This window comes from Aspergillus oryzae, chromosome 4 (genome assembly GCF_000184455.2).
Source record: "Aspergillus oryzae RIB40 DNA, chromosome 4".
Classification (NCBI taxonomy): Eukaryota; Fungi; Ascomycota; class Eurotiomycetes; order Eurotiales; family Aspergillaceae; genus Aspergillus; species Aspergillus oryzae.
Window position 1 is genome coordinate 3,754,601 of NC_036438.1, and position 12,937 is coordinate 3,767,537.

Here is a 12,937-nt window from a genome sequence, read left to right on the forward strand (position 1 = left end):
CACAACAACAAAAGCAATCTAGGGAATTTCGCCAACGCCATGTTGAGTATCAGTAAAGTTTCCGTTGATGACCTGGCTTCTGAACACCGTGAAGCTTTCATCCAGGCACTACACAATGTTATATCGAGACAACCTACACAGCGAGCTCTAGCACAAGTCGTTGACGGGATACCGACCCGCACAGATTCCAATGGCTGGGAATTCGTGAAGGCTGGCCTGAAAAGAAAGGATGACCCTTTTGAAGAATCAATTGAGACTGTCAAAGCTTTCCAAGACAAGTTCGAGGTTGATACACTTGAGATTTCTTCAGATGTGCGTTCACTGTCACTTTATCCATCGCGTACTTCACGACTAACCAGTGTATAGGTTGCACAAGCATACCAAGATACCTCAATAGGATCGAGGGACTTTAAGCTTCGATTGCTAGAGATGGTAGCCATTTCGTTTCATAATATGGTTGCCCATCTCTTCAAGTCTTTCGAAGCTGACCCCGATGCCTGGCTAAGCCGTAATAGTGTGCCGCACCCCCGCGAAGCAACTTGGTTCTATCATTCAGATTATCTAGACCATGACCAGTATCCGCTAGGGGTGCCTGACGTGGTTGGATACTGGGCTGAAAAACAAGTCTTCGGGGGTGTCGTGCTGTTTGATCGAGGAGAAAACGACAACAAAGTAAGCTCTTTCTCTCTTTGCTTCCCACTGTGACTAACCCTGCTGAAATACTCAGTGCCACGATGCATTCATTCATCCAGATGATGGATATCGGATCTTTAAACTCTCGGATGATCAGTTAGATCAATTTGCCTCTTTGGGAGCGAAGCCAGGTCTCAACGATCAAAATAATGACAGTGTCTCTCCAATCCCTTTCCAAGCTGAGAGATATACCCGGCGCATCGAACCGGAGGAAGCCATGGAAAGGCATATATACCGCCATCTCTACGAGCGCAGGCCAAAGGCCGAGGATAATGGGCGAACGCAGCATAAGCGCCGACGACTGGAGGATTACCCGGAGTTTGGGGACTTATTACACCGGCTCGGTAAGGGTGAGCAGAGGTAGCGTAGGAATGGAGCTGCTACATGTATATTTCGTGTTTAGGGCTTGTTATGTGTACATCTTACAATGGGAGACAGCACCGATTTCTACTCTCAATAACAGGTGTTAGGGAAGTTTCGGAAGAACAAATAGGAATCATTAGGACAACTTATCCTCTTGCAGTAATCACACTCGGCTGATGGAGTTTTATACACATATTTGCAGTTGATAGCAAGCCAAACGATGACATTAGAGTCCTCAGAAAGCATCGACGGAATCGATACCCGTTATATCATCCACTTAATCGTGGTTTTCCACCCCCAATTTTGCTTCAGCATATTTTAAAGTGACTCACAAATCTTCCTTTACCTATTCTTTTGTCGATAATATGGAATTCCGTGGTCCAAACGGGAGTCTCTTGACGCTGTTTATGTAGAATACGCCATATATGGTATATTTAAACATCATAGTACTTGGCTACAATTGACTGATTTGTCTTCATACGTGAGCTGAACATACTGGTCATCGGATTAAGGCTGAATAATGACGTTGGGCCTTCCTTCTATGTATGCATCACAGTTGGTACCGGAAGATAAGTTGGGTTATAATGATATTATTGAGATCTACCGCATACTATGTAGTCTGGTCTTCGCTCGAGATAACCATTCATAACCAGTACTGGCAGGAAGAAAAAAAAAATGAAAGCGAAATAACAAGGTGTGGAGCGTAAGATAGTTAGTTCATATTGTTTCCTCTTGGTTAATGATAATGACATGAACCACCTTTATTCGACCCGATTCTTTTCTCTCAGTACGATCTCATACAAACCGGAGCGGGGCGCATAGGTGTTCACTGTACTGTAGAAGAATAATGTACTGCAACCTGTGCTTCAAGGATTAACGAGAAATGTTCAAGGACAAAGAAGCTCAACAGTGTATTATGTAGATGAAATCAGCTCTCAACATCCCAGAAGTCAAACCATCCTCTACGGTCCAAAGAACCAATGCAGCCCCCAAATACAATCCAAGAATTGCCTTTATGCCGCTTAGCCACAGCAGGTAAGCAGCTCACAGGACGAGCCGCAGGTAATTTGACAGGAATCTGATTTCGTCTCGGTTCCCTCCGTGGTGTCCTCCACTGTCTGGACGAGCTCCGGCTGCACAATGGCGGAATGAATACCATAGCTATGGAAGCACTCGTTCATGGTCTTTGCAAGTTTCACGAACTCCGAGATGCGAATATCGGGGAGGCCAACGTGCACAGAAGCTAGTGCTTTTTCCTGGTTGAGGCGCCAGGCGTGTAGCTCGTGGATGGATGAGACTTCGGGTAACTGAGCCATGTTAATACAAGGATAGAAGTTCCGGGCATGGAACAGGCGAGAGATGGGAGGGTGATGGGGTATATCGGGATGGGAACATACCAGTTCAAGATCATGTTTCACGTCGCTCAGATCGATCCCTTTGGGGACACTGTTCAGTAGAATAAGGCCGGAGTTCCTCACTGGGTGGAAGTTTAGTCTGGAAAACAAGGTTTTTCCTAGAGAAAGGGAGCACAAACCGAGAGGAATGGATGTTCCCATGATCATCAAGGCGATCGCCATACTAATGGCCGGGTCTGCATAGTACCGAGAAGCAGAATGTGTGAGCCAGATGATCAATGCAGAGATTATCACCCCGACATTATTGAAGGCATCACCAAGGACGTGGATGAAAACACCGAGCAGGCCAAGGTCGTATCCCTTCTTCTGAGCTTGAAGATTATTGTGTCTGTGGCCGGTATGGAAGGCATAAGCCTGTCGTGGATGTTCAGCACTCTTCCGATCTTCACGATTTGCAAGTTCGGTTACCTCGTTGATGCCACTTTCAGCGCTCGCGTCTAGGTTTCCTCCGGGGAGGTTATCATGGCTATGGTCGTGTTCTGAGTCAAGAAACTCTCATAGATTAGTCTCTGCGTATATAAAGAGAGCGAGGGTAACGAACCGTGAAGGAATGACGCGCTTAGTATATTCAGCGCCAGCCCAACACAACCAATAATAAGAACCAGCTTTGGACTTTCAACCACTAAACTACCTGTCAACTTGCCCTCAAGGATACAAACAGTTATACATACCTTGCGGGCTGATGAATCGCTCGATAGACTGTAGGAAAATACTGACGCCGAGGGCGAGAAGAAAGACTCCATTAAAGAATGCCCCAAGGAGGCGAGCCCGTTGCCAGCCAAAGGACAGATCTTTTGGCGACTCCTTCTTCGAAGATATCTGTTTTGGGTGAGTATAATTGTGCGGTGGCAGCTATCAGACATCGTACCTTCACAGCAGCAAATGCCACAATAAACCCGATGATATCATTGAGCTGTATACATTAGCACGGACGTCAAGCTCCGACGCGGGAAACCCTTCCGACGAACATAATGAAATGCGTCAGCCACAAGAGCGAGAGATTTCGTGTAAAACCCAACTGGTGACAGCAAGTGAGAATAGATTTCTAGTTCTGGAAGAGACATGAATACCTGAAATTTCAGCAAGAAAGAAGCAAAGTGAGATGCCGATCACAAGCGAGAGACGCTGTAGCTGTGTCAAGTGTAAGACCATGGTGAAAGATAATGCTGCTGCTTTGAACAATCGAGGCTGAAGTGGAAAAGTCAACGAAAGAAAAAGAGTGAAGTGGGAAACGGGCTCGATCAATCATTTTAAAGCCTCAAGGAAGAGTTTCCCCCTGTCCGAATGCCCGATATTAAATCGGATTGGGGCCGGGATTATCCTCAGGCCACTTTAAAAGCGATTCTAGTGGATTCTCCACGAAGATCCACGGGTATTATTGACTTGTCATGTTTTTGCCAAGCAGCTTTAGGCGAGTATGTGTCAGAAGAGAACCGTCACTGAACTCAATTTGCCACCCCTGACCCTTGGGCTACAGCTTTTCATATTCAATTGTATGGTTAAACACTTGCGGGTGAGATACATTATGAAAGTATTGGATCTCCAGAGAGAAAGTTTAGGAATGTTTGTGTAGAGATCCGTCAATGTCAGTGCGTGCTGTTTTTGTAAAGGTGTTAAGCTTCAGCTGCACATGTAGCTCGTGTGATAATGACCTGATTTCTCCACCGCGGCAGAATGCAAATTACACCTGTGACCACTTGTACGCGGTTAACAAGGTCTTTTCCGGGCCTCTGAACGGCTTCGTTTGTTTTGCCGTATCTGTGTGGCATAAGAGTTATGCTATGTTCTGGCTAGTCAGCGATGCAGCTGAGAGGGAATTAGGTAATCTGCGCTATCCTCTTTGGGCCCGAAGCGAGAACCGATGGGGTGAGTGACCGATAGAAGGGGTATTCTGCTGTACAAGGAACGAGATCAAGTCAAGTACAGTCGACTGAATAGAATATAGATCGAGATAGGGCTGGAAGGCGATCTCTGAGGTTCAGATAAAGTTAAGGTCCAGCAACTCCCCACAGATCTGGAGGTCATCCAATTGGACCGAGTCTGTCTCTCAAGGTACTCACCCTCAAGGTCCTCACGCCAAGACCGATGACCCGCCATGTCAACGGAACAAAAGTAGAAAAATAACACAGGATTGTAGCTTCAAGTAATGCCACTGCTTGAATTACAAGCAGTCACACGCTTTGTGATTCTCCATGAATTCTCCACGAATTCACATCCGCCTGTCCAGGAATACACCCCTCCTGGTCTACCTCCCGCATAGTCCGCCTCGATGTACTTACTAGGCGTTACATAACATTCCAAATGCACTAATTATGGGCATACACAGAAGTCTTCTGAATCAGAACGGGAAAGCCAAGAGTGCGTAAATTCCTACCATAATATGTAAATCCACTTTTGGAGCTCAATAACGATGCCCTAATCACATAAATCTCCCTTAGCCTGACTAACACACTCGTGCTGATCTGTATTGGGATATCAAGTTTATCACGGAGTTTACTATTTCCTTGCTAGATGATAAGACGATTGCAGTCCTCATAATGTTAGGTTAAGCGCTTAAAGCGCTGGAAGCCTTCGCTTCTGAATCCATCCCCCATTATGCGATTCTCGACAATCTTGTCAGTTTAAAAAGCTGAGGCCGTGCCTACCACCCAGGCGTGTGGTTGATAATCCAACCCTGAGAAGCATCCACATTCAAGCCTTAGGTTTCTTCTTGCTGCAGACTCTATGGATAACCTTCTTGAGTATCACTCTTTTCATGTTATAAAAAGTGAGCAGTAATATCTCGCTTGCGGGAATTCTCTTGCACGATGCGTTATTTAGCGCCGAGAATCAAAGAGAGACCAGGTTGGTCCCACGTAAATGTAGATCTTCGTTCTCTAGCCGCGCAACGATCCCACTGTCCCAATAGGTTGGTTCAAGCGCCAGCCACGGAATATCATCTATCCAATTGGCTATTTCATCTCCCTAGTAAGGAGAATGGCAAGCTATAAGAGACAGTCAATTGCCAGTTCAAATTTATGGAACCAAGAATCCAACCAAATTCAAGGAGCACCATGGCAGCTGTTCAAGAGGGTGTTAATTTTGTCCGAATCTTCTTCTACGCCAAGAACACTATCAGCGCTAAACGCAAGAAGGCTCTCGTTGGTTTAGCCTACCAAACAGCTCGAGATCAACTGCTGGCCCCTAAGGAAATTCTGATCCGGTTAGTGGTACTCCTTTTTCCTCCAGGCCAAGTCCACTGGAGATGCACTTTTATACTTCTCCTAGGTTTTCGCTTGATCATTTATCCCAAGGAATCTTTTGCTGACTAGGTTATCGGCCAGCTCTGACTTGCACGGAACCACCAACATCAAGGGAGACGTATCAAAGATCCCAAGGGTTGGCATGGCACCTTTGCTTTCAAAAGCGAGGACCAGCTCCTGCGCCAATACCACGTTGCGTCACACAGGTACACCAGCAGTAAAGAGGAATATATCCTCCAAAAAGCGACGCACACTCCAGAGAAGGCAGACGATACTCCACGAGGCCGGCCAAAAGAGGAAAAAGTTGTTTGGCCACCCATGGATCAACTTGAAGAATATGAGGACAGCCCTATTGGTTACTCGCACCTCCCCGGTCAGAACTAGGAGCCGAACAGGGCTAACAATTGTTGAGCCTGGAAGGACCTCCGCGCATACCTAGATAACGTTGTATATCGATCAGTCGTCTAACCAGCCATCTAATTCATCAGTATATCATCTGTATATTAAGTGGAACCCTTCAAACTTCGTTCGTAGTCAGGCAATGCCCATTTGACCATCCAGTCCGACTGAAGGACCTCGTCCGCAGTGAGGCGCCCTTCCGGTAGATACACAAGTATTCGGCGCATTGAATCCAGAAATGCGGCTTTCTCTTCCTCCCCAATTTCATTCCCTTCCCGCCGCCTCCATTTCTGCACAGTAACTTCAAACCACTCTTCGAGCGGCGGCCATTTGTCTTCGCCATAGGAATCGGTCGGCTGCCCATCCTCGGTGATAAAAATTCATCCCGCACTTTCCACCGCAGCCACCAGTCCGAGGGCATTGGTCCTAGTACATCGATGTGTTGTGCCACTATCTCATCCTTGGGTCTAAATTCGTTGCTAAAGACAGGTTTCATCCCCATTATCTCCCAGAGTGCTGTAGCTAGGCTCCAGATATCAGATCGATCGGTAAGAGGTGCCCCTGGTTCAGATTTGGATTCTGGAGCACGGGCACCAGATGGGGTATGGCAATCTCGTCCAAGTCGCACTTCTGATGCCGGGCAAAAGGCCTCCCCAAAGTCATTTAGGAGTATGCGTGCCGTAGATAGTGTGAGCTAATCTATAGATCTCCCAAGAAGCAGTGGCCGAGCCGCTTCAGCTGGGATATTCGGAGGGAGCGGCTCTCCATTTCCATTATTTGCGTAATGGGGACTGTTTCGGGTTTGCCATACTTTTCGTACAATTGCTCAACAGAAAGGTCATCGAAGTTGGACGGAAGGGCCAGCAAAACGTTGTTTAAATGTAAATCTAATCCACAATATAGCTAAAATTAGCCTGGTAATCTTGAAATGCAAAAGCACGGGAGTTAAACAAACCTCCATGAACATAGCCTTGTGAATGCACGCATGCCACCGCCTGGGCAAGGCTATATGATAGTGCTCGAGCGACGTCTAAGGGGAAGAGAGAGAAGGAAACATCCCTCAGGTTGCATGCAGCCAGCGTAACTGTGTAGCATGTGTGGGTTCCATTGGGGCCTCGCACTTCGAATTCATCCAGTAGTTCAGGAACCAAACGTCGCCCAGGGTGCCCATGCGATGACATAAACGATTTAGATAGAGCGTTGAGAACTCTTGTCTCCCGCGGAACTGAAGATGCTGTATTGACTTTGAGAGCGACGTAGCGTTTGAGGAGTGTATCGTGCGCAAGCCAGACGGTCGAATAACCCCCATGGCCGAGTTCGTGTGCGATGTAGAATCAGCCATAATGCAGTGTGTCCCCAATCATTATAGGATGATAACCCCCGGGCTCATAATCCTCAAGCGCTTCCAAACCCTGAATCCAGTTGTACTCGATCTGAGGTTTTTCGGCCATTGTTGTGGAAATAAGCCGCGCGAAAGAACGGGATTTGGTCGCCCTACCTTATTTAGTTACCTCCTCAAAGGCCATCATATTGAACCCTCTGTATAAGCCAATTCCATACCCTAGTTTGCCATCAAAAAAGCCCTCTGCGTATGCCCAATCTCCGCACAATTAGCGTATTTGCAAAGTTGTTCCCTATGGTAACCTAGCCAAGCTTGAAGGGGCCTAGTAGGTATGTTGAGTATTGTACCGTTTTTATATTGCGGGATCACAGGTGTCCATTTTCGTTTTTCACTAAATAACAGGATTTGCTATTTATTCAGCTTACTAGAATGGACACTAATAATCCTGACCGTCTGACGATGGTATTGTCGCTGACAATATTTAGCTATCGTCTATCGAGCTATGACAACTACTTTAACACCCATCCAGTCGATCTACAGTGTATGTACACCAAAATATTAATTCTATTTTGCCCGAAACTTACTCATAGAGCCAGTAGTCTCTCTTGTACCAGTCCCTGAGGCTAACGACGAGTACCCAATGAACTCATTTAGCGATCAGTGCGATGGAAACTTTAAGATCTGTACCATGGGTAGACAAAACGTCCACCGTCTCCTAGTCAGAAATACAGCGAGCACAAAATATGCGCTCAATCCCGTAAACGTGCGACATACATTATATGGGAAACACACTCTCTCTGCGTGCATTTAATCATACTCCAAAGGCATAGAATGTAAGAGTGACATTGGCCCCCCTCCTCTGAACTAAACTGATACGAGAAGGGCTTGATCTTACCTAAAAGTCGGTGGGGAGCCTTTGGTGGGATATAGCCCTAAAAGTAAGATTCCAGGCTGACGCTTCTCATTCCCCAAAATATCCAAATGATTTGTTGCCGACTTTTCGCCCTTGGAGGAAAAAGGCTGAGCGTACCTTAATCCCTTTCCGCCATTCCATAATTGCCCTGGCTACGCTAAGGACCGTATGCCGCGGGGGCCACAAGTGCAGCCGAGTAAGCGTCAGATTTTAGGTTATTCCCGCCGCCCCCACAACCATAAGCTTATGCCACTGGAACTGTTGGAGAGCTTCTTCGCGAAGGATCTCAGTTAGCCACGTTATGAAGGTAATGGAATGTATCCCATGATTCTAGACGTTTCACCTACCCAGCTCGAAGTGGGATGCGTCTTCCGAGCCCTTACTGGCCAGGCTTTCGTTCATCAGGATCACTTACGATCAAAGATTAGACCAACATGTAACCCAAGAAATGGCAGGAACATTAGAGCCTCCAGCCGGTTTTATTTGGTTTGTCAGAAGATATGCACAGTCATGGACGACATATGCGGGGTGAGCTGAGTTGCATGCAATGAGTAACCTCGACAGCAGATTAGGGCTATGTGCCGGCAGTTTGGCCCCATCCGCCCCCACTGACCTGTCAGCATGCCGACTTGCGATTGCAGTTGACATCTATTTGCGTCTCATACCAGCTCTCACTGGCAAATGTCAGTGTTTTGCTGTAGACGAAAATCTATAAAGAGGCCCAGTCTGCCCCTCCAAAACCAAAACATCAACCAAGCTCACAGATCACTCCAACAGCCAGACTTCAATCACTCAGACTTCAGTCACTCAAACAAAAGCTCATCCCTTCCGTTACTGCTCTTTAACACTCGCCAAAATGGTTAGCAACAAGCTCTACAACACTGTCATGGAGGGCAGCGACCCCGCCGTAAGGACCATATCCAATGACTTCCATGGCTCATCATACTAATCATTCCAAGGGTGTTACCTACTCCCTCGAGACCATTAAGGGTCTGCTGCAGGAGTTCAAGGCAATGGTATGTCAATTCCATCTCCATACACAATATTGAACCATTGACTGACACATTGTATTCAGGACGAGGATAACGATGGTAAGCAACCTGATACATTCAACGCCTTCGACAGAATCGGGCATTAACCGTATAATCCAGGATTGGTCGACTTGGATGTTCTTAAGCAGGCATACGGCGAACAAGGCGCTGAGGCATTCGAGGAGTTCTTCGACTCTACTCTCGACAAGCAGGTTTCCTTCACCGGTTAGTATCCCTGGACCTCAATACCCTCTTGTTGTCCTGTTCTAACATGCACTGTAGAGTTCACCTCTGCATTCATCTTCGTGCAGCGCGCTTCTGGCTACCCCAACAAGGTTTAATGGGGCTGTGCAGCGCCATGAATGATGGTTCAGGATTGGCATACATGATACAAATCAGTGGTTGCCCTACTGTTATTTCCTTTTCTCCTTGAGTTTGGTAGTTATGGTCTCATAGCGAATGGGTTTTGTTAAGAAGCGAAATGCGGGCATGGATAGAGTTATATCATAGCATCAAAATGACACAATAGCTTTGCTTTTTTGTCCATTGAGGGTTTTATCTTTGAGATTATTTACCTGTGCGCTACCCAGTGGCACCGTAGGTTATAGTATGCTTTAGATTGAAGAAGCCTGAAATGGTGCTAAAGCTATTCGAAAAGCCAACGTTCTTTTCTGGTACGTCTTCAGTCGGTCTAGATTAATCGCGATAGACCATATATGGTAAAATTTTACTCGAAAAACGACAGTAACAGTATGACTCTGCTCATGAAAAACCACTTGTAGGTGTCTCGCTACTCTGGGCAGTGCTAGAGCCTCATAAGGGACCGAGATAATTTTAGGCCCAGGAACTACAAGATATATGCCCACGTTTAGGCTAATGAAAACAGAACACCGCTACCTAACATTGTCAGCGTGTAAATACATAATTATATCTCTCTTTCCTAGGCTTAATTCATTAAGCACGATATTGTCTACGGTATTTCATTTGTTATTGCTCGTAATTACTATATGAGTGCTAGGATCTCATGTCCTGCCTCTAGAACAACATCCCAAGGAGTGGGATGTCTGAGCCCCTTCGAGGCTTGAACTTTTATATAACTGACACGATCAACAGTACGGTGCTATTAGTAGGTATAATATTCAAATCTTCCTTTAACGCAAAAAGTCCAATATATTCAAATCACGCCTTCGGGAGTTCTGTATCTTCGTAACCGGACAAATCCGACGTCGTCATCTCGGGTGCCTAATTGATGCGCACGGATACAAAAGATAAGCAATAGGGTTACAACCCAATTGGCAGCTCTAGAATGCTTGAGTCCCGCTAATCTGTACTAACAACATCCGGAGTAGCCAGGTTTCCTGCCTAGTTCCTGTTGCTCATTAGGTGTCCAATCGTAAAATCCCAAGCCACACTCGGTGGATCCCATATACAGCCCCGCCATAATATAATCACATTCGGTCGTTCACTAATTCTGGCCCCCAAATGAATACAATAACAGTAGGTGAGCCGGACTCGGAGACTGAATAGCTCCTGCCGTTATTCCGGATTATAAAATGGGAAGTAAGTCTTCAGACTCCATCGAGCTCTCCTCTTCTTTAACAGCTTACTCCTGTCATCATCCTATCCAAGATGGCAAAATCCAGTCCCGAACACCAGTTTGAAGTCCGGGAAATCCAAACAAAAGAAGAATACGCCCGGCTGGTCGACGTCCTATGGACTGCCAATTTCCAGCCCTACAAGTACCTTCCTCCCTTCCTAATGCATACCTTACCCGCCAATCTAACATTTACAACCCGTCCACAGTCCTATCTTCACAGCCGTCCATCCCGTAACAGGGCACACAGCTGCGGACAGAAAAGCAGACAAAGCACTTGACACTGAAATCCGCTGGGCCGCTCACACGAAGAATCCAGCGTCGCACTTGATCTACGTTCTTGATCGACACACAGGCCGGGTTGCAGGTGGATGCGAATGGCTCATCTTCCATGAAAATCCTTTTCCGCATGGACCGCAGAGGATCCCCTGTACTTGGTACCCGGAAGGCTCGGAAAGAGCCGAATACACGAGTACCTTCTTGTCTCAAGTGTTTTTCTATCGCATGTCCTGGCTCCAAAGACCCCATGCCGGTATGTCGTACCTCTTTCCCGCTATTATCCGAATATTAAGAACCGGCACCATGTGGTTGCATTTGCTAACGCGACTTGGATGGGATATAGGCATCAATGCCATGGGCGTACATCCCGATTACCGTCGGCGTGGCGTAGGCCGGCTCCTCATGCAATGGGGTCACGAGCAGATCGATGATTTGGGGTACGAGAGCTTCATTGAAGGGAGCCCGATGGGGCGGTGGCTGTACAAGGAATTTGAGTATCGACGCGTGGTTAGTTTGCATGTGGATCTGGAGAAAAGAAATCCGAGTGAGGAGTGGTCGAGATTGTTACATGAGTGTCGTCCACCGGCGATATTGTTGCTATGGAGGCCCCCGAGAGGAAACTGGGATGGGAACGTGCCGGACGGCCCATGGGCGGTTGAGGACGGGACATGGAAGTAGGAGTTTCGTTCGTGTGGAAGTGTCGCCTCTCTTATCGGTCCTAGATAAAGGTGAAGCATCATCCTCTATATAGCTACCAATTCCTCACTGGCCGAGTTAGTAAGGTGTTGATGATATGCTTTGTCAAGCTTGCTGTATTGAGAGGCCTTTCTCATCAGGCCCTTCATCTGTCGATCCCTTTTCTGCCGCATAGACTTCTTTGAGGCAGAGGTTTGTTTTTTCTTGCCTCCGTTTGGGGATATTTGTGTTTTCATTTCCTCAGGCTTGTAACAAAGAAAAAGAATAGAATGGTGTCTGGTTACTATGCAGTATGAGGTAAATCTTATTGCGTCTAGGTAGAGATCAAGCGAAGAGCACGTGAAATTTATATGCCAGAAAGAGAGGGCTCATGGTTTTCGAAGCCCCTCATGGTCGTGGTGCTCAACGATGGATGTCCTGTGAGTGTTATGGTTAACATTGATAATATGAGGACATCATCTTGTGAGCATTACGGCACCATTGACAAGCAATTATGTGATGGCGGTTTGGCCACCATCCCCCACTAGCTAGCAAGAAAAAAAAATGCCGCTGCTCCCCTCCTCCATGTCTTCTCTCAAAGGATGAGACCTGGTACCTACGAATACTCTTTTTGGCCATGAATTTTGTTGAAGTGGGTCGTTCTGTAAAGTTGAATTGCCTATACCCTCCGCCCTTTTGGGTAGCGGTTATGTAATATATGATCCAATCATATGAAGCTGAAAAGGGCGGGAGATACAGGCAAGGTAATCTGACAGGTCGCCCCACTTCAAAAAATTCGTAGTCCTTAGATTATAGCGTTGGCTCTTGCGAATGGTTCACAAAAGCTTAATGGCGGCATTCTTATGTCCCTTGTCGCATAGTCTACTACAAAAAAACATTCTGCCATGTGGAAGACCACGAACTGGATACCTTTAAATCAATTTTCTATGTACAAAAATGGACATTGGTCCAACACCATTCGCCCTCCACC

General features: G+C 46.6%; 4 protein-coding genes across 4 annotated transcripts; 2 read left to right on the plus strand and 2 right to left on the minus strand.

The window, feature by feature from the left end:
• Positions 1-39: 39 nt before the first annotated feature.
• AO090102000283 (uncharacterized protein) lies at positions 40-1,057 on the plus strand (the record flags this gene model as incomplete). The annotated part of the gene is made up of 3 exons (XM_001822438.3): positions 40-312; positions 367-672; positions 728-1,057. The coding sequence occupies 3 exons, from the start codon at positions 40-42 to the stop codon at positions 1,055-1,057; spliced, it is 909 nt and encodes a 302-aa protein (XP_001822490.1).
• A 1,021-nt stretch (positions 1,058-2,078) lies between these two features.
• On the minus strand, positions 2,079-3,535 carry AO090102000282 (cation diffusion facilitator family transporter; the record flags this gene model as incomplete). The annotated part of the gene is made up of 5 exons (XM_023236897.1): positions 2,079-2,963; positions 3,009-3,076; positions 3,143-3,290; positions 3,340-3,384; positions 3,440-3,535. 5 exons carry the CDS (start codon positions 3,533-3,535, stop codon positions 2,079-2,081), a joined length of 1,242 nt encoding a protein of 413 aa, XP_023091750.1.
• A 1,989-nt stretch (positions 3,536-5,524) lies between these two features.
• Positions 5,525-6,152, plus strand: AO090102000281 (uncharacterized protein; the record flags this gene model as incomplete). Its single annotated transcript, XM_023236898.1, has 2 exons — positions 5,525-5,673; positions 5,795-6,152. 2 exons carry the CDS (start codon positions 5,525-5,527, stop codon positions 6,150-6,152), a joined length of 507 nt encoding a protein of 168 aa, XP_023091749.1.
• A 659-nt stretch (positions 6,153-6,811) lies between these two features.
• AO090102000280 (uncharacterized protein) lies at positions 6,812-7,293 on the minus strand (the record flags this gene model as incomplete). The annotated part of the gene is made up of 2 exons (XM_023236899.1): positions 6,812-6,999; positions 7,068-7,293. 2 exons carry the CDS (start codon positions 7,291-7,293, stop codon positions 6,812-6,814), a joined length of 414 nt encoding a protein of 137 aa, XP_023091748.1.
• Between the last annotated feature and the right edge of the window lie 5,644 nt (positions 7,294-12,937).